The sequence below is a fragment of the Oryx dammah genome, unplaced genomic scaffold (genome assembly GCF_014754425.2).
Source record: "Oryx dammah isolate SB20612 unplaced genomic scaffold, SCBI_Odam_1.1 HiC_scaffold_5, whole genome shotgun sequence".
Classification (NCBI taxonomy): Eukaryota; Metazoa; Chordata; class Mammalia; order Artiodactyla; family Bovidae; genus Oryx; species Oryx dammah.
In genome coordinates, this window is record NW_024070189.1 from 84,666,989 (window position 1) to 84,692,859 (window position 25,871).

General features: G+C 41.7%; 1 protein-coding gene across 2 annotated transcripts; it reads left to right on the forward strand.

Moving 5' to 3' along the window:
- The first annotated feature begins 5,868 nt into the window (after window positions 1-5,868).
- Window positions 5,869-25,136, forward strand: ISOC1 (isochorismatase domain containing 1). Of its 2 annotated transcripts, none has more exons than XM_040241766.1 (5): window positions 5,869-6,215; window positions 15,267-15,386; window positions 15,493-15,696; window positions 17,692-17,808; window positions 23,917-25,136. In XM_040241766.1, the coding sequence occupies exons 1-5, from the start codon at window positions 5,904-5,906 to the stop codon at window positions 24,061-24,063; spliced, it is 900 nt and encodes a 299-aa protein (XP_040097700.1). In that variant the 5' UTR covers window positions 5,869-5,903; the 3' UTR covers window positions 24,064-25,136. The 2 variants fall into 2 exon arrangements, with proteins under 2 accessions (XP_040097700.1, XP_040097701.1); XM_040241767.1 differs by having other exon boundaries at window positions 5,885-6,188.
- Window positions 25,137-25,871: the final 735 nt, after the last annotated feature.

A 25,871-nucleotide genomic window follows, 5' to 3' on the forward strand; every position in this document is an offset into this window, starting at 1 on the left:
GTTAAAGGCCAGGTACATATTTATCTAAGTAAAAAACTTCATTATCAATTTTTCCAAAGTGGTTGTGTTATTTACACATCCACTGCAACGCATACAAGTTTTAGCTCTATATTATTGTCCTGTCCTTTCAATTTTAGTCTTTTTTGTTGGTGTTGATTTCATGTGTACTTTCCAGATAACTAGTGACACTAAGCACTTTTTCATGTACTTGCTGGACATTCATTTATCTTTTTTTATGAAATCTCTGTTCCAGTCTTTTCTCCCATTCTAATTTGGCTATGTATTTGTTAGCCACTCAGTCATGTCCAACTCTTTGTGACCCCATGAACTGTAGCTTGTCAGGTTCCTCTGCCTATGAGGAACTAGGCAAGAATACTGGAGTAGGTTGCCAATCCCTCTCTAGGGGATCTTCCCAGGTCAGGGATGGAACCTGGGTCTTCCGCATTGCAGGAGGATTCTTTACCATCTGAGCCACCAGAGAAGCTTAACTGGGTTATCTTTTTTTATTATTGATTAATAGGAGTCTTTTATATATTCTGGTTGTCTACCTGGCAGGATAATATTTACCCTCTAGCTGCTCCTTTTAGGGAACATTACTATATGATATGAAAATTGTCACACTTGGTGCTCATTTCCATATGAACACATTCGTGTGTCTATCCCAGATCTCTTTGTTCCTGATTTTCCAGTCTTTCTTCCTCCAGATTCCTGACTAGCTTGCCAAGCCATTTGCCATTGCCTATGATTCTGTGTATTTTCTAAGCTGTGTTCAGGCAACTTCTCTTTCCAAGGAAAGTGGATGACCAGGTCACTGGTCACTGGGAGTTTTGCCCACTGGGAGGATTTCCCCTCATTCTTGTCTTACACCAGGATATTAAGCCAACCCAAACTTTTTATCTCCCAGCAGCTAGTGATAATGGATTTCCAGTGGGGCCTGAGGGACAGGCACTGGTGAGACAGAGGTGGCTGGTGCAGGTGTCTAGACTAGCTGCTCTTATAGTTCACTGTTCTGTCCAGCCTTGCTTATTCTTGATTCCACATGCATCATGCCAACTTTCTATTTCCTCTTGCATTTCTTAATCATAGGCTTTGGTGGATCTGACAGAAATCAGCTCAGGATGGGCTCTTCCACCTACATGGTCACTTTATGTCCTAGCAGAGTATAAATTTCTGCTGCAGGTGCCATGGCTTCGTTCCAAAACCGATGACTGACGGTTTGCATTGTGATTCTTGCATGAGGATTTTTCATAAATCTAACAGCATCCTTTTGTACCATTAGTGTTTCCATTACCATAGCATTTGTCAGGTTGTATGCTTTGAGAGGCAGAGGTACTTGCACCACTGCTGGGATCTACTGCAAAGTCATTTCCATTGCTCTGGCCACACTCAAAGTTGGCAGCATTTCATGGCACGCAGAATGAGTCTTGGCTTATGCTCAGTTGTGGAAGATGCTGTCTCCATGATCTGAAGGGGCTTCCCTAGTGGCTCAGATGGTAAAGAATCTTCCTGCAATGCATGAGACCCAGGTTCAATCCCTAGGTCAGGAAGGTGCCCTGAAGAAGGGAATGGCAACCCACTGTCCGGTCTTCTTGCCTGGAGAATTCCATGGACAGAGGAGCTTGGTGGGCTACAGTCCATGGGGTTGCAAAAAGTCAGACAAGACTGAGCAACTATCACTTTCACTTTCATGATCTAAAGAGGTCTCCTAGGCTGTTTGCTTCCTTCTTCATGTTGGGAAATGCAAGTGCAAGAAGTGATTATTTGTTTTCATTGGGTGTCTTGGAATGCCCTAGATACTGAACCCTAAAATTTTATGAATGTGGTGGGTCCTTGAAACTTCTGAGATTCTCTCTCCCTTCTGGAGCTCTTTTGTCTTACCAAGGCCTGCCATGAATAATTACTTTTTCCTTATCTTCTCCAATTAGCATGATGTTATCAACATAGTGGACAATTGGGATGTTCTGAAGGATGTCACTTTATATCTCTTTGGAGGGAAAGACAGCTGCCATAGCTTTGGTTTGAGAAATGTAAATGTATGGTCCATGTAGAAGCTGCCCTAGAAGCAGCTGGTCTATCTCCCAAAATCTTTACAAGGGTGTTAAATCCTGTATGCTGGTAGTTTCTTGATTGATAAACTTATGCTTCACCTCCTTGACTGTGCACCCTCATTTGCAGGGCCATGCATGGTCTCAGTTCCTACTGGTACATGCTTGTTAGATTCTGTAATTCCTATGAGATATCATGCCTTTCCTTCTTTAAAAGGCCCAGTACAACAATGGCCTGGTTTTGTTGTTGCATAAACCTATGTATCAGAGAAGGCAATGGCACCCCACTCCACTGCTCTTGCCTGGAAAATCCCATGGATGGAGGAGCCTGGTGGGCTGCAGTCCATGGGGTTGCTAAGAGTCGGACACGACTGAGCGACTTCACTTTCACTTTTCACTTTCATGCATTGGAGAAGGAAATGGCAGTCCACTCCAGTGTTCTTGCCTGGAGAATCCCAGGGACGGAAGAGCCTGGTGGGCTGCCGTCTATGGGGTCACACAGAGTCAGACATGACTGAAGTGACTTAGCAGCAGCAGCAGCAGCAGCAGCAAGCCTATGTATGGGCCTAGGTACCAGGAAGGAAGGTGGAGGGAAAATCTTGAGAAAATTCATGTCTTGCTAAGAAAAAGCCTTGTCTTCAAAACATGAGGGAATGCTGGTCATTAAGGAATCTGAGGTTAAACGCTAGTGTTAATCACTCAGTCTTGTCTGACTCTTTGCAACCCCATGGACTGTAGCCCGCCAGGTGCCTCTGTCCGTGGAATTCTCCAGGCAAGAATCCTGGACTGGGTTGCATGCCCTCCTCCAGGGGATCTTCCCAACCCAGGGATCGAATCCAGGTCCCCCGCACTGCAGGTGGATTCTTTACCAGCTGAGCCCCCAGGGAAGCCCAAGGAGTCTGAGGACTTAGGATTTTTAGTTTTATCAATCCCATTGCCTGTGTCATGGTTCCATTTCCCAACCAGGTCCCTGACCTTGGCATAGAAAATACGTATTGTTGAAGAATTTAATGTTCTTTGGAGCTCTGCTCCTCTTAATATTAAAGCCTAGTCCTGATCCTCAATGTTCTCTGTCTTCTCACTGCAGGAATTGAAAGCCTTGTAGTAAATAGCCTTTGGGGGTACAAAAACCAACAGTAGGCACTGTTGAAGATGACCGTGTTTTAGTCAGATGAGGGATGATGGTGGTTTGGCCTTGGGTGGTAGGACTGTATGGATGAGAAAGTTTGGATTTTGATGATCAGATCTTGTTGATAGACTAGAGGAGGAGAGAAAGAGGAATAAAGGATAAGCTAATGGTTATTGTACTTAGTAAAATGAGGTTGACATATGCTTGCATGCTAACACAGAGGGAGAAATTTGGGGACGGTGCAAACCAAATTAAATGTGAGAAATCTATTAGAGATCCAAGTGGCGATATCAAATAAGCACTTGTATATATGAGTCTGGCATTCAGGAATGAGCCCTGTGTGACAAAAATCTGGAAATCAAAGGTCTATGGGTGATTTAAAGCCACTTATCTTAAAGACAAGTGTGACAACTAAGCCCTGGTGTCCTGAAACATTTAGAGATCTGGGAAATGAGGATAAGGTGGGAAACGAGCTTGAAAATGAAGTAAAAGGAGAAATAAAAGAGAATGGTATCCAGGAAATAAAGCATATGATTCAAATTGAAAGAGTGACCAACTTGTCAAATATTGCTGCTCATTAGGGGGAGTAAGAAATAAGACTTTGTTGTATTAATCCACTGAGATTTTGAAGTTTGTTTCTGTAGTGTATTAACATATTAATCAATACTGTATAAACTAACTTCTTGAATTGCTTAGAATTTAAATTCTGAAAGTAAGTACTTAAATTTAACTAGTAACCTCCCTGAGAGTCCTATATGAGACCATTTTGGGCATTTTATCTGTGATGATTTTGTCAGTTAGGATAGTTATTTTCTACTTGACATTAGAATATCTGTTGATGGATTCTTATTCATTGACTCTTTCCAATGACATTTATCAAATTTAGTACTCTAATAATTAAATTCCTGAGAAAAGTAAATTATCAATGAAAGCTATACTTATGGCCCTTTTCTAGCATAGGGATGACACAGTTGGTACTCAATAAATGTGAACGTGTCCTTCAAATACCTGCTTTATTAATGCTATTTGTGTGTTATTCCCACAGAGACTGCAATGTTAAATAAAATGGCCAAAGGCCAATCTCAGGTAGTACAATGGATATGGAAATTGGTTTCTTTGGAAACCTACTTAAAAAATCTGAGAGTGGAGTAAGTATGTTGACTGAAGACCACCAAAAAACATTGTTTAGATACAGAGGTGCTTGTTGAGGGGGTCTGAGGTTCAAATCAACTTCTCTAACCTGCTCTGTCTCAGAGGCATTAGTAAGGAGAAGGAACTCTTTTACAATTAGTCCCCCCTAGACTAACTCCTAGAATAGGTACATTTTGGTAATTAAACTACCATTCTCCTAGCATAGATTTGCACATCTGCACACGGAAGACCTTGCAGTGAAGTGATATCTGCAAGATATCATTTGGGGTCTGATGGATTCAGACAAGTTTTGAATGGAATCAAGTCTGATGAGGTGCCAGAAAACAGACTATTTTCAGTAGCTTGTACACAAGTGAGAAGTAAAGGCCAAAGGATAGTATTGGCATTACTTTAAAGCAGTGGCTCTGAACTAGGGGCAAATTTGTCTCCTGGAGTATATTGAACAATGTCTGGAAACTTTTGTTTTTGATTGTCAAGATCAAATTAAGTGTGAGAGGGACGTGGAGGGTGATACTGGCATCTACTGGGTAGAGGTTAGAGATGCTGCTAAAAATCATACACACACAAGATAGCCCCCACGGAAAGGTAGTATCCATTCCAAATGCCAACAGTGCCAGCTAAGAAACGCTGCACCTTCCTTATTTCCTTCTAAGAGGAGGAAACCCCTGACATCTAAAATTTTATTTTATTTAGATTCATAAGGCTATCTTCCGAGGACCTGACCTTTAAGGAAACTTGGTTCGTAACGTCTACTTTTCTAATTCCAGCTAATTATAGCGCCTTAAAGTGTTCACGAGTAAAAAAATTATTTGAAGGTGATTGCTTTTACTTGCTTAAAAACAAAATCCTCAGCTTGAATTAAAAAAAAAAAAAAATCCTGATTTTCACTCTTAAACCCCTTTATATTTGCCAATGCTCAATCCAAGTTCTCCCGGAAATTGGGTTGAGATATAGAGAGGGTAAGATCTCAAATCCACGACTGGAGAGACTGTTTCATGGGGTTAAAAAAAAAAAAAAAACACCATGAAATTCTACGTCTTGGATGGCACACCTAAGGAAGCGTTGACTTCCACCGCTCTCCTTAGGGCATATCAGCTGTCCTACCGGTTTTAATATTACCCCCGCCGTCTTCAAGGACTGCCTGCCTTTCGACAAGGCCGACAGGTAACGCACCCCCGCAGAGCTCGCGGGACAGCCCCAAACGCCGGAGCACACCGCTCGACGGTGGGCGGAGCGGGCTGGAAGGCGGGGGCACCGATCTCCTCCGAGGATTGGAGCCCCGGGCAGCCCAGGAAGGTCGAGGGGGTGCGGGATCCCCGGGCCGCCCGAGGTTGGAGGGGGCGGTCCCGGCGGCGGGCGCAGGCGCTTGGCCAGGCGCCCAGCTCCCACAGCCCGGCCCTCCGCGGGGTCCGCCCTCCGCCCGGGCGAGGAGGAGGGCGCGGGAGCCTCGGCCGCCAGGACCCGCCCCCTCGCCTTCCCGAGCGGGCGGCGGGCGGCGGCGGCGCGGGGAGGCGGGGCCGCGGCGGCCGGCAGTGTCTGCGCCTCGCGGCCTCGGAGCTCGCAGACGCTCGGGGAACATGGCGGCGGCGGAGCCGGCGGTCCCGGCGCTCCCCGGCGGCGGCGGCGGCGCGGGCGCGGGGGCGCCGTCGGGCACGGTCCCCGTGCTTTTCTGCTTCTCGGTCTTTGCGCGGCCCGCGACCGTGCCGCACGGCGCGGGCTACGAGCTCCTCATCCAGAAGTTCCTCAGCCTGTACGGCGACCAGATCGACATGCACCGCAAATTCGTGGTGCAGCTCTTCGCGGAGGAGTGGGGCCAGTACGTGGACCTGCCCAAGGGCTTCGCGGTGAGCGAGCGCTGCAAGGTGCGCCTCGTGCCGCTGCAGATCCAGGTGGGTCCCGCGGGAGGGCCGCGCGCCCCGCCGCTCCGGGTCCCCGTGCGTCCCCGTCCCCGCCGCGCTCCTCAGGTGCCCCGCGGCGGCCGGCCCCGCGCGCCTCGCCGACTGGGAAGGGCCGCGCCGGTGTCGCAAGCCTCGTGAGTGGCCCAGCCCCGGCGCCTGTCCGAAGGTGACGGTCACCGGCTGTCCTCCGCCAAGGATGGGGCGTGGGCCTCCCAGCTAGAGGCGGCGCGCGCGAACGCCCCCACGTGTGTGGTCCTCAACCTCCCGCATCCGCTTTGTGTGCTGGGAGCAAGTCCCAGCCGCCTGCGTAACCCAGGCGGGTTAGCTGTGCAGAGTAGCTGTGTTTTTCTTTGGCGTGATGCAGAACCGGGGAAAGGAGGTTGTGCGGAGTGTCGGGCTTGGGGTTTGTTCCCGGAGTTGTGTTTACCACTTGCGGAAACACAAACTTCTGGAGTCCTATCCTTTCACCCCTCCTTTTTCTCAGCTTTCAGCTCCTTTGATCTTCAGCCTTCCCTAAGTGAGATAACCGTGTTTAGCCTCTTCCTAGTAACTGGCAACTGAATCTTTTGATTACACGTATACATTTGACTGCCTTGAAAAAGTCATTCGAATCAGGCTGCAGTACCTTCTTAAATACCCAACTTTAGCCAGACCATTCTTTCCTGGTAGTGCTGGCTGGAAAAGTTATTATACCTGAGGATTATTTTATAGCTTTTGAATATTTTTAAAAAGCCGTGTTCTTATACTGCACAGATCTGCCTCCTGGGTTCTTTTTGTGCTCTGCTCAGAGGATTCACTCGAGGATTTACACTGTTGCAAAGCAAGAATAAAAGGTGTATTTTAGGTACTACACCATCAACAATTTTTTGCTTGAGAGACAGGTAAGCCGTTTCTTTGGAAAACCAAACTGAAATGTGGGATTCAGGTTTAGAAGTCACTTTAATATTCAGGTGTCATTTCTGAGGACTGCCCTCTAGTTTTCTTTTCAGTTGTAGTTGTCTGAGGAATTGATCTTGTTTGCTATCACTCCAGCACCCAGTCCAGAAACTTCCAAAGCAGGTACTTTAATCAGAGGACAAAGGCTGTGAGATTACATGGTCAGCCCTTGATGAGCCAAAACAGAGGCAGGTACCTGGTGTCTGATACCCTAGAATTTGCCCTGCTCTTGGGAGTTGTGGTTGATAGGGGTTTACTACTCCCCATTTCTACGTCTTCAGGAGTGTTCATGGCGGACACCTTCTGTAGCCTTCCTTGTCAGTCTGTTTAGATTAATGCTGCCAAAAATACCGAAGAAGTTGGATGCACCTTTGACAAACCCATTAATAAAGGCGAGAATCCAGATACTAGCTGAAGAGATCTGGAGCTTTACTGAGGAGGCCGACTTCTTTGTGATGTGTTTCCTGTAGTGGTTGGAAGGGAAGGTGGGCTGTTACCTAAGAGATGTTATGCCAGACTGGTGCCCTCCTCAAGTCTTTAAGGCCTGCCCCTCCCCCAATAATAGGATTTTTTTTTTTTTTTTTAATTCAGTCTGGGTCTGACAACTCTTTTTAACTAAAGAAATTAATAATATGTATGTATATACCTGAGATGTCTTGTACATTCTCAAAAGGCATTATGTAATTCAGGACACATGTGGCTTTTGAAATATTTTGCTTGGTATTGGAGATAAAACAATAGTTTAAGTTTTTGTGGTAATGTTTAAAATAATGATTATAGTAGCACTGTTCTGCCCCATCCTTTTGAAAATGTAATTATTTTTCATCAAATAGTCCAAGAATACCTAAGCATCTGTTACATGATACTTTAGATATTTTAAAGTATTTAAAATATTTTTATATTATTTCATTTTAGTAATCACAGTAGCTTGACTTCTTCAGCCAGGTGCCTCCCCAAGCTTAAAAATAGGTAATGTGGAGGGTTGCACACTCATGCCATATATATCCATATGCTTATTCTGATACCTGTTTATCCCTTCCATATGAAGAGAGAGATATATGTATGTGTGTATACATGCTCACACACATGTATGTATGTATGTGTGGATACTCCCAGAAGGAAAATGGAAGATATTTCTTTTCATGACCATTTTACTATATTTTTTGGAGCCCAACTGTATAATCCTGAAGACATGGACATTTCATGGCTGGACAAGAACTTGAGTTCATTCTGCATTTGAGTGGCAGCTGTATGTGCCTGGCATAACGAATGTAAACAGGGGTAAGACCGAATTCATGCTCCTTACTGAAAATCCTACTCCTTCATTTTGCCAAAGAGCAGAGCATGTAGGAAATTGCCCAAGGTCCCATGGTAAATAAAGCATGCGGAGGTCCTACAACTGGCCCCAGCATTCATGCTCTCTTTTCATGCTTAATGAATATATCAAGTAGAACGGGAAACAAGTCACAAACTTGGGCTTGTAATATCAGTTGTTTTGATGCTATTTATTGCTTCTGTGGAACAGATGCCTGTCAGAAAGACTCAAGGTGGCTGGTCAGGGAGACCATACTCAGGGACAACAGGCTCCTTCTACCAGAGGCAGGGAGGAAGAGCGTGTTTGGCCACTTGTCATCCATGGCTTAAATAATGCCATTTGTGATTTTGGGGAAGGCCTTATAGTCTCTGCAGCTCTGGCTAACATCCTGTATATTCTAGAATGTATTCTCAGTTTCCACAGGGGCCTAAGTTTGCTTTCAGGCTGGTACTGACTGTTGCTAATGACCCTGCAAAACACACTGCCTGCACTGATGGTTGGTTAGCGGTTCTATGGAGATTCATCTTTAAGACCCCATTGCCAGTATTAGGCTATGATAATTTTTTAGTGTCTTCCTTTCTGAAATATTCTGTAACAGTGACCAAGTATCTGCTGACAGCTCAGGTAGCTAAAGACAGCTCATGTTTCAAGCACTTTTTATGTGTCTTCAGCATTCTCAAAATGCTTGAAGTCTGAGGCATTTTGAGACAAAGGGGAAGAAATATAAATGAGAGGCTTATACAGTGGGAATTTAGGTCATTTTTATGACTTACAAGTGTTAATTTTTCACAAGGTATTTCCCAAGTTTTAACTAATGGAGAATTCAACCCTGGAAGCTCATGTAAATTTGATATCATACCACTATCAGTATATTTTTCCAGCATGTCACCAGGGAAGGCAGAACCCAAGTAGAAGAGAGGAAGAAATGGACATGGTTAAGAATGACACCACCGAGAGTATTTTGCTTTGAGTACGTAGGAGGGAGGGCTCTGGCAGCTTTGTGTCGGCAGAAGATAAGGGCTTTCCTGGGAAGGTTATTTTGACCTTCTCTGAGGTGTTTAATTGGGAAGGGATTCTGCTCCAGGTTTTACTTTCTTGGAAGTGTATTAGTATGAAGATTATTTTAAACAGAGGTGTGGACATTTTATAGCTAGAAGGTGCCCCAGAGTTCAGAGTGGGAAGGAAGAGAAGGCATGGTTTGAAAAGAAAAGGGAAAGGACTTGGGTCTTCCTTGGGCTTGCTAGTTGGAAGGCGGTGACTTTTGATTTCAGAATCTTAACCGTGGTGTGTGTAGGAGGAGCAGGTAGATAAGCTAATGCTCAGAACTCTTGAGTTAGAGAAGTAGGCAGGGCTTTTCTCAGGTAGTTACTTTCAGAGCCACCAGCGAAGCCAGATTAAGAAGCTGCTGTTTAGAAATGTTAATAATTTGCAGTTGAAATTAGTGAAGTTGACATTTGAACTCAAGATTCTGATGCCCATGGGCTGACCTGTATTGCCTGGGAGAGTCGTGTCACAGGCCTCTGTTTTGAGTCAGTAATGAAACAAAGCCTTCCTGTACCTGTGATAGGTTTCCTTGGAAACACTTCTCAGTGAAATAATGATACCCCATATTCCCTTCTGGACCCCTCTGCCAAGCACATCATGCCTATATTGTTGCTGTAATAGACTACTCAAATTTTCAAAACACCATATTCACAACTTCAGACTTCAATCATTTCTAAAGATACACATTTTACGCACTGTAGTCACTTGCTCGGGTGCTGCTGTAACAAAGTACTACCAACTGAGTAGCTTATATAACCAGAATTTATTTCCTCACAGTTCTAAAGGCTTTAGGTCAGATCTGGGGCCTTGTGAGGACTGTGGAGGAGAAGACGTCTCCTGCCTCTCCTGGCTTTTGGTGGTGGGTTGGCCATCTTTGGCATGGCTTCTCTTGTAGACGTACCACACTGCTCTCTGCCTTCATGTCCACATGGCCTTCTCTGTGCTCAGATTTCCCTTTTTAATGAGGATGCCTCTTATGTTGGACGAGGCATCCACCTGAGTTGGGAAGATCCCCTGGAGGAGGAAATGGCAACCCACTCCAGTATTCTTGGCTGGGAAATTCCATGGACAGAGGAGCTTGATGGGCTGCTGTCCATGGGGTCACAAAGCATTGGGACACAACTGAGCATCACACAGATGCTGCTCCAGTGTGACCTCGTCTTAACTGACTGTGTTTTCAGTGACTGTTTCCAAATAAGGCAATACTGGGGTGCAGTCCTGGAGGTCAGGAATTCAGCATCTGAGTTTCGGAGCACACAGTTCAATACACAGCTCTCACCATGTACTACGTTTATGGAGAGATCAGAAGTGGCACACCACATATCGCTGAACAAGACCAGCCATCGTGTTTGTGCCTGTCCCGAGAAACCAGGGGGACCAAGCAAGGGAGGAGCAGATCCTTGCAGATGTAGCAGCTGTTGTTAGAAAAGGGTCAGATCACATGTGGATGTGAAGCAGGGTGAATACTGTTATGATCATGGTAGTCATGGAATTTGGGGATGAAGAGTCTTTTGACTATCAAATCTAAGGTCAGATTCTAGCTATGACAGTTAAGAAAGTGGGCAAAAATTTTATACTTGGAATTTGTCTTAAACTATTGCTTGAGGAAGCCATTGATTGTGATCAACTTTCTGTGTTGAAATATGTATTCAATACATTAAAATACATATTTTTTATGTATGTGTGTATAGTGATGTATATAGATAGATATATAAATATATGAAGGTGTGTGTATATAAACATTTTTGTATGTGATTTCTTCAGACTTCCTGAATATGTGTTAATCTCTAATTGTTACACGTTTACCTATGACAGGTAAAGTGTCTTAGGTAAGTGTCATTGGTCAAGTCCACTTTTAATTTGCTTTCTTGGAGTTGCAACAGGTCTGATGACGAGCAGCACTTTTAGTTATCTACAAGGTTTTGATGTAAGAGGAGTTTCTGAGTCAAATTATGAAGTCCCTGGATTATAGAGTCACTGTGTAATTTAACAGTTATTGAAATTCATGTGGAGTTGGGGTGGATAAGGGATTGATTGGATGTAGTTAGAGATTTTCAGTAGTTGTTGTTTTTTTTTTTTTGGTAGCCTCAGCTCCTCCTTTTTCTCCCTTGTATGGTATGGAGATTATTCATAAAGTAGTGGCTTTTCCCTCTACTCTTAGGACATAGGGAGACCATTTAATTTTTTTACTTAAATTTTTAATTTTAGAATAGTGTTGATTTACAAGGAGAGTTGCAAAGATAATACAGAGAGTTCCTGTATATGTGACATAGTTTCCCCTCTTGCCAACGTCTTCCATCACTGCGGCATATTTGTCACAACTGAAGAACCAATGTTGCTGCTAAGTCGCTTCAGTCGTTTCTGACTCTGTGCGACCCCATAGACGGCAGCCCACCAGGCTCCCCCGTCCCTGGGATTCTCCAGGCAAGAACACTGGAGTGGGTTGCCATTTCCTTCTCCAGTGTATGAAAGTGAAAAGTGAAAGTGAAGTCGCTCCATCATGTCTGACCCTCAGCGACCCCATGGACTGCAGCCCACCAGGCTCCTCCGTCCATGGGATTTCCCAGGCAAGAGTGCTGGAGTGGGGTGCCATTGCCTTCTCCGAAAGAACCAACGTTAGTACATTACTATTAGCTGAATGCCACACTTTAGTCAGATTTCACAAGCTTTTCCCTAATGTCCTCTTTCTGCTCCAGGATCCAATCGAGGATACTAGTTATGTTTAGTTGCCACATCTCCTTAGGCTCCTCTGGGTTATGACAGTTCCTCAAAGCTTTGTTGTTTTTAATGAGCTTGACAATTCTGAGGAGCACTGATTAGATATTTTGGTCGAATGATCTCAGTGTGGGTTTATCTGCTGTTTTCTCAGTGCTTAAACCAGGGTTGTGGGATTTTGAGAGGAAGATCATTAGGTCATTCTCATCACATATCCAGGCTGAATACCATCACTGTGACTTCACTGATTGCCTCAGTCTTGATGGCCTGGCTGAGGCCATATTCATAATCACCCTCTCACTCGATTCTCTATTGTGAGGAAGCAAATTGCTCAGTGCAGGCCACATTCAAAGGGTGTCCACTCCTGGAGAGGCGAATATCTAGGCATTTTTGTTTCACGAAATTATAACCAGTCATCTCTGCCCTCACCCCCTGTCTCTGTGGCTTCTTTCTTTAACCGAAAGTTTAGAGATGATGGATTCCTCTGCTGGAAAGGATTTCAGGGCTGCGTTTGCTGACCTCCTCTAATACGACATATGTCTGATGAGGTCCCCTTCCAGAACAGATACCTCACAGCTGTAATGAGGTGTTGGGAAGCATCAGGTAACAGGAACCCTGGGAGACCACAACTCTGAATAATCTAGGATTTCTGAGTAGGTATGGTTTTATTCCTTTAACCTCCCAATAGTCAATAGTTTGACCATTTTATATGGTAGACCTGGAATATTATGTAACTGATTTTCTTAATGAATGTAAGACAATGATTTTGTCTCAGTTTATAACTTAACATACAGCTTGTTACTCCTTCATTGGCGTCTAGACTGAGAACTGGTTGAGTTTTGATCTGCATTTACTGTATTTTGAATCTCTTCTTCCTCGGCTGTTATTCCTTGCTGCTATCCGTTTGCCTATTCAGCAAACTTTCACATTTGCTGTTTCTAACCTTATGTTAATTTATAATCCAGGCAACCAAACTTGTTAGGAATGTATACAGAGTTAGTCCTTACAATCTGAGATAAGATCTGAGAGCTGGAGACCCAAGTAAGCATAGGCTGCCAGTGTGTTAGTTCATGGCTATCCAGCATACCCTGGCAACTTCGTAGAGTTTTATTTTGCCTGCTTGCTGGTCTTCATATGTTGTAGAAAGGCAGGATTGCTGAGTTGCATTGCAGTTGTTTTAAACAGGGCAGTTGCAGCTAAACTGCTTTTCATAGTGTTCCTTCAACACATCATTTTTCACTGGGGACCCCTGGTTCAAATTTCTAAAATTATATATATATATATATATATATATGGATTTTGAGCCAAGATTTAATATTTACTGAGAATTTAAGATACATGATCATAAATAGTGGTTGATTTTCAACCTAGTACCCTGAGTACTTATATAGTCATCAGATTCATTGCTTTTGATAATGACTGAAATGGAAGCATGGTACTTGCATTAAAAATTTAAGTAAAGAAGCAGCCAAAGATGAGCATATATAATTTAAAATGCTTGAATATTTATTTTAAACATTCCTTATTGACAAGAGTGGGAAAACCCTCTATGTAGTTTTAGAATTACAAATGGTACTTCCATTCTCACATGGACATGGTGTTGGACTGCATGTGGTTAATCAGTACACATCTGTAGAGTTAATACCAGAGGGAGATTAAGGTGCCAGAGTCCTTCAGACCAGGATGCAGATAAATAAAGTACATACTAACTAGAGCAGTCATACTGCTAAGGATCAAAGATTCCTCTTAACAACTCATTTAATTCTTGGAGTAATTGTTTCTTAAGTGTGATACATGTGCCGAGGTACTAAGGCAGGGTCTAGGGTCAGGCTGGTGGTGAAACCACCACCTTTGTAATCAGCACTCAGGTTTCTCTAGAAAATTAGAAATAATTATTATCTGTTGGTGGTTTATGTTCATTAGAGGGGAGCCTTAAGGGGTACCAAGAGTAGTGGCATGGCCTCATTCAGGATCAAACTGCGTGCTTTCCAGAGCTTCTCTAATTTGAGAAGGTGGAAAAAAAAAAGCACAGTGGGTTTTTCAGAACTCAGATTAAATTCTTGTATTTAACAGTGATTTTTCACTTTCTAGGATATCCATGTTGGGCCCAAGTTATTGTAGTAGACCAACTACAGCAATGAATGTAAAGCTTGGTAACCTAACACCCAGGTTCCATCTTGATTCATTGATTTTCTTGATTGTGATAAACGTGTAAGAATTCAGATGTCAGGTTTGTGTCTCTCCATTTGACGGTGGTGATGTGGTTGGCATTATTTCATTGCTTTTTTTTTTTTTGGAACTCTTAAGATGGTATTGAGAATACTGATTTAATATTTCTGTCTTGATGGTAGCAGTAATTCTAGGGTTGTTTTTTTTTTTTTTTTTTCATTTTTTGTTCCACAGTCTCTGCTACAGATTATTTTAAATTTTATTCTTTGTACTTGTAAGCAATATTGTCATCAAATTTAAGGTTTGTTTTTTTTTTACTATTTTTATTATAAAAGTAATACATACTTTTAAATAACATTTAGCAAATGTTTTAAAATAGCATTTGAAAAACAGAAGAAAAGTATTAAGAAAAAATGTTATGAGCATCCCTAACTGTATAACTACTTGTCAATATTTTCATATATTTACTTCTTTTTATTCATATGTTTAGAGTTTTGAAATACTATTGAACTGTGCTCCTTTTAAAATTAACATTAGATTATAAGCATTTCTTCTTAGAGGTGTGCATTTTTTGAAAACATATTCATATACTATTTTAATAGGCTAAACATGTTTTGTGAAATCATTTTTTGTATTGTCAGTTCTTGGTTTATTTCAAATTTTCACTATTAAAAGCAATTCAGTGGACATCTTTGGGGATAATTTTTTTTCCTATTATTCATATCATTTCTTCTAAACAGTAGTTGTTAAAATTGACTTAATGGGACAAACAGTAGGAATGTTTTTCTCTCTTTACTGACCTCCAGCTGAAAATAAAGGTCACTGTATAACAAATGCTAAATCATTCTTTCTTTTTTCCTCAGCTCACTACCCTGGGAAATCTTACACCTTCAAGCACTGTGTTTTTCTGCTGTGATATGCAAGAAAGGTTCCGACCAGCCATCAAGTATTTTGGAGATATTATTAGTGTGGGACAGAGATTGGTATGCTCACTTGTTTATTTTTTCCAATTTGCTGAAGCATGATATACATTCATACACAAATGTATGTATATTGGTACTTACCTTTGTGCTTTTTATTTCCCCCCAGTTACAAGGGGCCCGGATTTTAGGAATTCCAGTTATTGTAACAGAACAGTACCCTAAAGGTCTTGGAAGTACTGTTCAAGAAATTGATTTAACTGGTGTAAAGCTGGTACTTCCAAAGACCAAATTTTCAATGGTATTACCGGAAGTGGAAGCAGCATTAGCAGAGATTCCTGGAGTCAGGAGTGTTGTGTTGTTTGGAGTAGAAGTAAGTACCACTTGTTCTGTTTTGGACACAATATCATTTGTAGAAAACTTGTTATTCCCAGAATGTAATTTTGTATATAGAATAGTGTGTGTTTGTTAGTCACTCAGTCCTGTCCGACTCTTTGTAACCCCATGGACTGTAGCCCACCAGGCTCCTTTGTCCATGGGATTCTCCAGGCAAAAATACTGGAGTGGGTTGCCATTTCCTTCTCCATGTATATAGAATACTATATAGGTAAAAAGAGCTTCCCTGTTGGTTCAGAGGTAAAGAACCCACCTGCCAATGCAGGAGACATGGGTTTGATCCCTAGGTTGGGAATCCCCTGGAGAAGGAAATGGCAACCCACTCCAGTATACTTGCCTGGAGAATCCCACGGACAGAGGAGCCTTGCGGGCTACAGTCCATGGGGTCCAAAGAGAGTCAGTCATGACTCAGTGACTAAACAGCAACAACTGATAGAAAATAACCCCCACCATTTATTAAATGTTGACTATTGTCCTGACACTGGTCCAGACGCTCTTCTATCCTTTAATTTGTTAAACTCTCAGAACAATCCTCTGATCTAAGTACTTTTGGTCTCCTCATATTATAGAGATGGGGAACCTTAAACACAGATGCTGTGTGTATTGCTCAAGGTCATACAGTTAGTTAAAGGATCGAGCTGCATTTGAATCTAGGTTGATTGATCTTTGGGCCTTTACTTTGAACCAATACTCAGAACACACTTTCATCAAAGATAATATGTTTATTTATATAGGAGTTCATCTTGGTCATGGTGTTGTTCTAGAAAACCTTAGAAGTCATGTAGCTCAGTGCCCTTCACATTTGAATCATGTACATTTTTTTTTTTTAAGGAAAAAATATATTCATGGATTCTTAATGCTGATTAAAATGATTTTGGGGGTTTTTTGACATTTAGAAGCAGAATGTAAGTATTTATTCATAGCTTGTAAGAACCTCTTGAGCTGAAATTATAAAATTATGAAAACCGTAAAAACAATGAAATCCAAATAATTTAAGACACCCATGATGTTTTCATAGTAGGTTTCATAGTAGTAGGTTTTAAGAGTAGAAAGATGGATCCTCAGTTTTGTATGTATATTAAATATTTCTGTTTTTTGACTTCAATACTGACAAAACAAAAGAAGCCTATTTGTATAAATATGTCATGCCAAATCTTGTTGCTGACTTTTATACTTTTTCTTGTTTGCTCATCATTATTAGCTCTTACGTGTAATCAGAATCATCTCTGAGCGGTCCTCCAGTACTAACTTTAATGACTTGTTAGTCGATAATTCTCCATGGCTCTCTTGTCATGTGAAGATAAAGTCAGCTTTGTCGCTTTGTTAAGATCTGCTTTCATTGCTTATATAATCCACTTATTGTTGGAGTCTGTTTTTACTCTTTATTCCCTGCCAATGAATTATACAAGTTTGTACTTAGAAAGATGGTATCTGTATAATGCATTTGCTGGTGATGTATACTGGGTATTTTTTGCCTAAGCTATAAGTTATTTTTAATTTGACCTACCGTTACTACTGGGTGCCTTGTAACCACGCAGTTTTCCCACCATTATCTCAGTCGACAGTACTGCAGACGCATTCTTTGTGTCAGGCATTTGGTGTGAAAACAGAAATAAACCCAACTGCGAGTGGCATCAAAACCGAGCGATAGTAGTCAGCTGAATGAAGGTCATCCAGATGAGACACAGATGAAAATATCAGGGAAAAAAATGCTCACAGAGCTGTAAGAATATGTTCAAGGTTCCCAGTACAAAGACCGTTGATGTAATTCCGTTCCTGACTTTACAAAGAGGAAACCAAAGCCAGAGATGCTGTTTACGTGCTAGATCACTGGTGGGTTGAAGGCAAAACTCGATGTAGGACAGGGCCATTAGACCTGTGGTGCTCTCTCGGCTCTACTGTATCGCTGCACATTTGTAAAATACTTGTCGTTTACCACAGTATTACAAACGGGTTTTCACTTTCCATCTAGACTCATGTGTGCATTCAACAGACAGCTCTGGAGCTCGTTGGCCGAGGTATCGAGGTTCATATTGTTGCTGATGCCACGTCATCGAGAAGCATGATGGACAGGATGTTTGCCCTTGAGGTAATTGTCCTGTTTTAAAACAGTTCATTTACCAAGGCTTCCAGATAAATTTGGAGAATATTAAATATGTAACAGCAATGAAAATTTACCTCTTAAATTTGAGCTTGGTCTGACAATAATCAGACTCACCGATTTCCAAGGTCTCTACTATGCACAACCAGCCTCTAAGATCTCACCATCATATCCTGTTTTACATGTACTCTGTTTTTATTTCTGGTGATGCTAAACACTCCTTTACATCTTCTGTCCTAACTTTACTATAGTTTTGCATGGGAACTAAGGTATTCTAGTAAGCTTTACTCTGAACTATTTAAAGATTTGCAAATTAAAAGCAGCTCATCTAGGCTTAACTTGATCAAGATCTCTCCAAAACCTAGTGCCTCATGGGCCTCAGCCTGGTTCAGCTGAGATTTGTGTAGATTTCGTCAGACTTGGATTTCTGGGAATAGGCGTGTCACTGACTGTGGGCGTCACTCACGCACAGTGTTTAATGGCTCTCTGCGTGGCATGTCAGTGCTTTTCATCAGCATTGCATAACAGTAGCCTTACGTAAGCAATTCCTATTCCGAGACTATTGAAGAGCAAACTCCCACAATTAATCCTTTGAAATCCTTCACATTGTGGATCTCTGTCTGTTTTGTTTAATTCTAATTCTATCATAATTTTAAAGTAATGTCAATCTGGACTTGAATTGCTGAGTTTTTAACTAATTACTTTTATTGAGAATGGGAAATGTAGATTTTTTTTCTTTTTTTTTGAGACTCTCCAGTGTTTCATGCATAAGCTGACCTATGAGCCACTTTCTCTGTAGATTGCTCAGTCATCTGTCATAGTCTAAAATGTTCCCCAGGGTGGTGAGTTCGGCAAATAAGAATAAGAAAGAAAGACGAAGGGTCAAGTCAGTGAGGAGGGCTGATGTGGAAGCTGACAGGGTAGCTGGCAGCAGCAGTGCTTTCAAAGCCCTGGTTGGCCATCCCTTCTTTTATTCCTGAACAGGGAGGTTTTATTAATTTTATTCAAAGATTTTTAAGTCCATTTGGACTATTAGGTTCTCTGGTTAGTTTGATACTAAGTATTGCTTCTTCCCCTCTCAGCAGAGAACTTTAAGCTCTTCTTACAGTCAGAGTTAATCAACTAACACTTTTCAAATTTTCTTAGTAATCCGATCCGTCTTGCCTCAACAGGCAGTTGTTTTCCTCCGTGAATAACCTTTATGGTAATGCTGAGGTCCAGAACTTGAAGTGTTCCCAAGGAAGCAAAGAACTTAAGAACATATAAAACCAGAAATTTTCCTTTCTTATAAAGAGATTTTAAGAACTTTTGTCCTGTGTTTGTTCATTTACATTTTTCAGACATGTCTTTATTATGCCATTTATTACAGAAAGTTGTTATTGCTGGCAATTCTTTTACCAAGACTCAGAATAAAACAGTTGGCCTTTTAATACCTGAGCCTCATTCTTTCAGAGGTAGCCTGTAATCTTACTGATCAGGAGTCCAAACAGTAGAGGGATAATATGGGTCTGAATGCAGGTTCTGGCATTTCATAAATTTGTGTCCTTGGACAAATCACCTAATATCTTTGCCTTAGGTTTCAAATTAGTGATATGTAATAAAATTCATATTTTTATGGCAAAATAGAAAAATTTAAACTTGAAAAAGTTCTCTGTGCCCTTTGGTTTCCTCTTTCCCCCCTACTGTGTACACACATTATGCCTCAAGCACATCTTGAGAAGAAATACCTGTTCACCTGGAAAGAGTAGACAGCTCCTTAAAAGATAATACTCCTTCTTGACTGTCTCAAGGGTCATGTGACCCACCACAGTGGTGCTTGGATCTGGATTCTATAAACTGTCAATAATTTATCATTTCATGTACAGCCCTCTATCTCAAAAAACTTACATAACTGTGCTTTGACTTCTGATGGGCGAAACTGTTCTCAGAGTTTTCTGAGGGGTTGTTCCCAGGTTATGAGCATCATCTTGACTTGAGTAAAATTTTCCATTCCTTTTTTTTAGATCAACTGATTAATTTTTTTTGTCAGCAGTCATTGCGTGGGAGGATTTTTGTAAGGATTAAATGAAATAATGTATGGGTAGCACTTAGTGTCTGTCACAATAAACACTCAAGTGTTAGCTGTTGCTTTTATTTTTACTGTAGCTCTTATTCTTTTCTTCACGAGCTCCTTCCAGTCAGAAATATATAAGCGTATATCAGCTTCCAAGACCCAAAAGGGACTAGTCTTGAGAAGTTCTGAGGAGGGAAGGAAAAAATACGGGCTGGGGTGGATTTCTGCCTGCAGTGCAGAAGACACAGGAGGTGCAGGTTCGATTCCTAGGTTGGGAAGATCCCCTCGAGGAGGGCATATATTCTTGCCAGGAGAATCCCATGGACAGAGAGGCCTGGTGGGCTACAGTCCATAGGACCGCAACATGACTGAAGCGACTGAGCTTGCACGGAACAGCCAGCGCTGCTTGGGGTTGCAGTGCTGAGGTTGGCGGGGAGAGAAGCAGGTCGAGAGGTGATGAGGGATGTTCCACATTTCAGACCTTTCCTCTCAGTCTGAAGTTTCTGTGGAGGTGTTTTAGTCCCTCAGTCCTTGGAAGAAACGTTCAGTTTCCTGTTTTCTTCTGTGACTATGAAAGTGAAACAGTGATCTGGTCAGCTCCCCTTCTTCTCTTTCCCGTGAGAAACACAATTACTCGAGATCATTCCTGAGACTCCCCACCCTGCCTGTTCAGATCGTTAAACTGATAAGATTTATCGGTACTTCAGTACTGTTATTAAAACTTCTCTGCTGGGATCTGTGGTGTGTGTTCTACTCCTCAAAATGTTTTGAGCACCTACCATCTGTCAGGCGTTTTTCTTTCAACTTACAGTTGCAGGGTAACTGTGGGAGAAGACAGAATAAAACCCTCTCTTGAACTTGATGTCCTTGTACTTCTGGGAAGTTGTTAAGTGTTGCTTGGGATTTTAATGGGTTTGGTCTTTTTTTTTTTTTTTTCCCTCCTTTGCCCTCTAGGAGGCTGTTAGGTATTTTTAGGTTTGTGGGTCAGAGTAACCTTTCTTTTCCTTTGGCCTAGTTGGACTGACTTTGTAAGTCTAAGGGAAGAACTCTGGAAGTCTCTTAAGCCAAGTACCCATTTGTATTAAACAGCTGGAGTTTTAATTGTCCCTTTTTTAAGCCAGGAGATGAAGTGAGTTTGGGAGCAGTGTCTTAGGTGTCCTCACAGCTCAAGGTGGTGAGTGGCAACCTGCCTGTGTTTGGATCGAGTGCCCTGTTCTCTTTCTGCTCAGGCACCGTTTCCAGCTGGTGCTGGGCAGGCACCATGGGAAGATGTGTTAGCCTGATCTTAGCATTCTTAGCGAAGGCATGAGCCTCGCCTGCCCCTAACACAGGTTCTCGGCTTGATTACTATTTTTGGTTGTTGTTTGTTTTTTGGTTTTGTTTTTTTGACCGCACCTCGAGGCAGTGAAACTTGTGCCCCCAGCAATGGAGGCATAGTCTTAACCACTGGACCTCCAGGGAAATCCTGTGGCTTGATTACTTTTGAATATGCTCAATATTGGCCATACTTTATTGTTGAAGTTAAGTAATTTTATGTAGGTTTCTGTTTACTAAAATGTTTTCGTGTGTGTGCCTCTTGCTTTCCAGCTTGCCCCTGCCTTGGTCTCTTAGCATTCCTGAGAGCTGTTGGCTTAGGGTGGACCCGGTTCTGGTCAGCAGAGCACTGTGAGAAACTGTGTCTTTGCTGGGTCATTGCATTTCTTTCTCAGACCTGGGAACACTTTTCTGATCTTCCTGCCTCATGAAAGAACTAGAAAGATTACTGAGAAATGACCTTCGTTAGCACTTTGGAATATAGAAAGCTGTTCCACAGACATTGAAAGTATGATTCAGATTCAGGCTGACTCATTGAAAGGCCATTGATTAAACAGAACAGTAAGGAAGGCAGGCCAGCCAGGGAGAGAGCTGGGTTTAGGTGACTTGACGTTCGGGGCCCTAAGACACAGCTCATCTTATATTTATTGCCCACCCTCCTGTCTGAAGCAACCACACAGTCCTTTGAGACTTCTAAGGGTTTTGACTTGACAGTCAGGAGTTTACTGAAAAGCAAGGAGGAGGAAATTAGTCTCCAGAAGTCTTGAAAAAGCTCAGAGACAACTCATCGTCTGGTATTTGTTCCAAGGTAAAGGACACTGGTGGAGAAGGAAATGGCAACCCACTCCAGTATTCTTGCCTAGAGAATCCCAGGGATGGGGGAGCCCGGTGGGCTGCCGTCTATGGGGTTGCACAGAGTCGGACACGACTGAAGCGATGCAGCAGCAGCAGCAGCAAAGGACACTGGCAGCCTTGCTTATTTCTTCCTCTTTCCTCTGTGACTCTGCTGTTTTTTCATTTCTCAAGACTTCTGATCAGCTGCTCCTCACACTCCTCTTTTCTGGTCGTTGAGGCCCAAACTTGCTATCTGATAAGTAGGCTACGGCTTATACTCCCTTCTCGGTCCTTGGGGATAAAAAGGAAGAGGCTGCCAGTGGGGAGGTTGGGCCTATGGATCTACAGCCATTTGAAGGCTTTCCTTTGGCTCCATTGAGACGTCCTGTTTACTCAAGTGATGCCCGTTATGATACGACACTGATTCACATGTTTTTTTTCTAACTTTCTTAGGAATTGTGTCTAAACACCTCATCTTCTACCGCTCTTAACAGTGGGTGTTTCATGGGATGACAAACAGTTGGTCTCCTTTTTCCCCTAGGGTTTCTGAGAAATATATCCAGAACATGGGTCTCTACCCTAGAATTCTCTTCCTATCCCCGCTCCCACTCTTTTCTGTGCTTTCTCTTCTTTGCCTTCCTTCCCTTTTCCCTCTTCATCCCTCCTGCGTACTCTCTCTTTGTCCCCTCCTTGAGATGTCTGTCCTTAGCTCTTTATTATGATTCCACTGGGACAATGTAGGGAGGATGTTCTTTGACCTGTCAGTGAAACTCTGTACAGCCTTAAATTTTATACTCTTGTTTGTGATTCTGAAAAGCTTATGATAGTGGCAAGGGTGGTGGTTCTGTTATCATTCAGGGGGAATGTTCCTTAACCTCACATGAGGCTTTTCTGCCACCGGTGTTTTACTTATGGTATATAAGTAGGTATACAATTTAACAAAGGGTATACCAGTAATTGCAGCCATGAAATTAAAAGACGCTTACTCTTTGGAAGGAAAGTTATGACCAACCTAGATAGCATATTCAAAAGCAGAGACATTACTTTGCCAACAAAAGGTCCATCTAGTCAAGGCTATGGTTTTTCCAGTAGTCATGTATGGGTGTGAGAGTTGGACTGTGAAGAAAGCTGAGCGCCGAAGAATTGATGCTTTTGAACTGTGGTGTTGGAGAAGACTCTTGAGAGTCCCTTGTACTGCAAGGAGATCTAACCAGTCCATTCTAAAGGAGATCAGTCCTGGGTGTTCTTTGGAAGGACTGATGCTAAAGTTGAAACTCCAGTACTTTGGCCACCTCATGCAAAGAGTTGACTCATTGGAAAAGACTCTGATGCTGGGAGGGATTGGGGGCAGGAGGAGAAGGGGACAACAGAGGATGAGATTGCTGGATGGCATCACTGACTCAATGGACATGAGTCTGAGTGAACTCCCAGAGTTGGTGATGGACAAGGAGGCCTGGTGTGCTGCAGTTCATGGGGTCACAAAGAGTCGGACACGACTGAGCGACTGAACTGAACTGAACTGAACTGATACAGTTTAATGTCAGATATTTGGAGAGAGGGAAAAATAACTTAAGAATCATTGTTTTACAGTCCTTAGCCTTGATCCCTTCTATCTCTGGCACATCTGAGTCATTCATTATATTGGCTACCTTTTTTCTTTTCCTTATAATGTTAGTAGTTGGGACTAATATTAATAATATTGAGAGTCATCCTCATGGGTTTCTGGTATGGCTGGTTTGAACTCTCTCCTCATCACTGAATTTGATGTATGGCTGAGCACCGTGGTTTTGATAGACGACACTAGCATGTCTCACTATGCTTTTTTGTTGTTTTAATATGGTGTTCATTCTCATGCTTATTTCTTGATTTATGTTTATCTTTTTTTTTTCCTTAAGCGTCTTGCTCGAACCGGGATCATTGTGACCACAAGTGAGGCTGTTCTGCTACAGCTGGTGGCTGATAAAGACCATCCAAAATTCAAGGAAATTCAGAATCTAATTAAGGCGAGTGCCCCAGAGTCGGGTCTGCTTTCCAAAGTATAAGACAAGTGGGGGACTGGTATGCTACTCACTGTCAGATGACAGGACTGTAAGCCCAGACAAGCTCTTGTCTCTCGTAGAATTAAAATGTTAATTCAGAAATTGGCTCCTTTTTTGCGCCTCTTAGTAAAACTTAACCAGTTAGACCGTTTGGGTACCAGCATTTAGTTACACATGTCAAAGGCTTCAGGTGCTGCTTAACTTCTTTTTATGTTAATGTGCTTTTATTTATTAAAAAAACGTTATAATGGAGGTGCCTGTTTTGTCTATACCATATACACTGATCATACTTTCAAAAGTGCACACTCTTGTGAATTTTTCCTATACTGTCACAAAGACAGAAATCTCCCAGTAACGGTTTGACTTTTGTATCATTGTAAGATGTATGTTATGATGTTAATATGGATTTTAACAGTGCTTTTACTTTACAGGTTGATTGAAGTAGGATTATTATATGAGAATTTGAAAACAGGGACTCTGGATCTTGTTACCCCTTTCACTCACAATGCAGTCAAGTTATTTATTAAGTTGCATTGGTTTAACCAGACGAAGTCCTGTTGGATAATTATATACCTTTCTTAATTATGTTGATTTTCTTGTTCTGCTCACCATCACTAATTCTCTGTTAATGTTCTCTTTTTTAAATTGAATTTTTACCTAGAAGGACTCATTGGATTATTACTTGTATTTTTGATTTTGTAAACAGATGGAATGATGGCAATGTCATGTCATTTGTAGAGGGCTCTTTTAAGATCTTTGAAGTATTACTTTAGCTGAATAGCTTTATAACCGTCTTGAATATATCTTCTAATATGCACTAGATTTAGCAAAAAGATAAAGACTGGATAAAATGTAGTTTTAAAACATCCATCTTCTCGTTTGATATTTTCTCCACATAACATCCAATTACTGTTAATGCAAAAGGTCTCAGTAATAATTTGGTAGTATTAATTTTGTAGTGATTACTGCCATTCAATAAATTTATTTTCATTTAATACTTATTATAGGGTTTTACAACTTTAATGTTATGTGAAACATGAAACATTTCTGTCTTTTATATTAAAGTAATTAAAGAACATGTATTATGTGAATGAAATCATTTTGTCCCCTACAACATGGCTCTTTGATTATTATTCCAGGGATTTGAATATTTATTTAAAGGTATACAATTTTTATATTTGTAATCTTTCAACTCATGGATATTTTCTAAAAAGGAAAATTCTTTGTCCATGGGAGTAACTGGATTTTATTGAAGGGGCTTCTTAATTATTTAAAAGCAGTAGAATTTTTTTTTAAACAATGTAACAAAAGCAATATAGCATTCTTCTTATGGTTATGTTTAATTGTTTTTCTCAGCAAACTTGTGTGTCAAAAAAGAAGAATCAAAGATTTCTACATGTTTGAAAATAGTTTTTAGTAAATTTAACCTAGTGCTCCTCAAACTCTAATATGAATACAAGTCACCTGGGGATCTTGTTAAAATGCTGACTCTGGTTCAATAGGTCTAACTTGTGTGCCTGACATTTTACATTTCCAAGAAAGAGCCAGTTTTTCCATCAGCACTGCTCGAAAGGGACCATACTTTATAAGTAGCAAAGATTTAACTAACATCACCTGTTTTTCTCCGTGGAGCCCTGGCTGTTCCTTTCCCTTGGAACACCACCCCAGTGAAACCTTTTCACAGCTGAAAACAATTCTGTGACCTTGAGTCAATCTCCTATGTCTGTATTAAATTACCACAAACTAAGGTTTAAAATAAAACACAAATAATAATAAAGTGGCATCTTCCAGGCCAGTAGGTGAGAAGTCTG

Bases quoted from the DNA above. Each gene is read 5' to 3' on its own strand.
- ISOC1 (XM_040241766.1), top strand. From the start codon at position 5,904: ATGGCGGCGGCGGAGCCGGCGGTCCCGGCGCTCCCCGGCGGCGGCGGC. The intron at 15,387-15,492 runs GTATGCTCACTT...ATTTCCCCCCAG, and splicing joins TTAGTGTGGGACAGAGATTG to TTACAAGGGGCCCGGATTTT. The intron at 17,809-23,916 runs GTAATTGTCCTG...TTTTTCCTTAAG, and splicing joins ACAGGATGTTTGCCCTTGAG to CGTCTTGCTCGAACCGGGAT.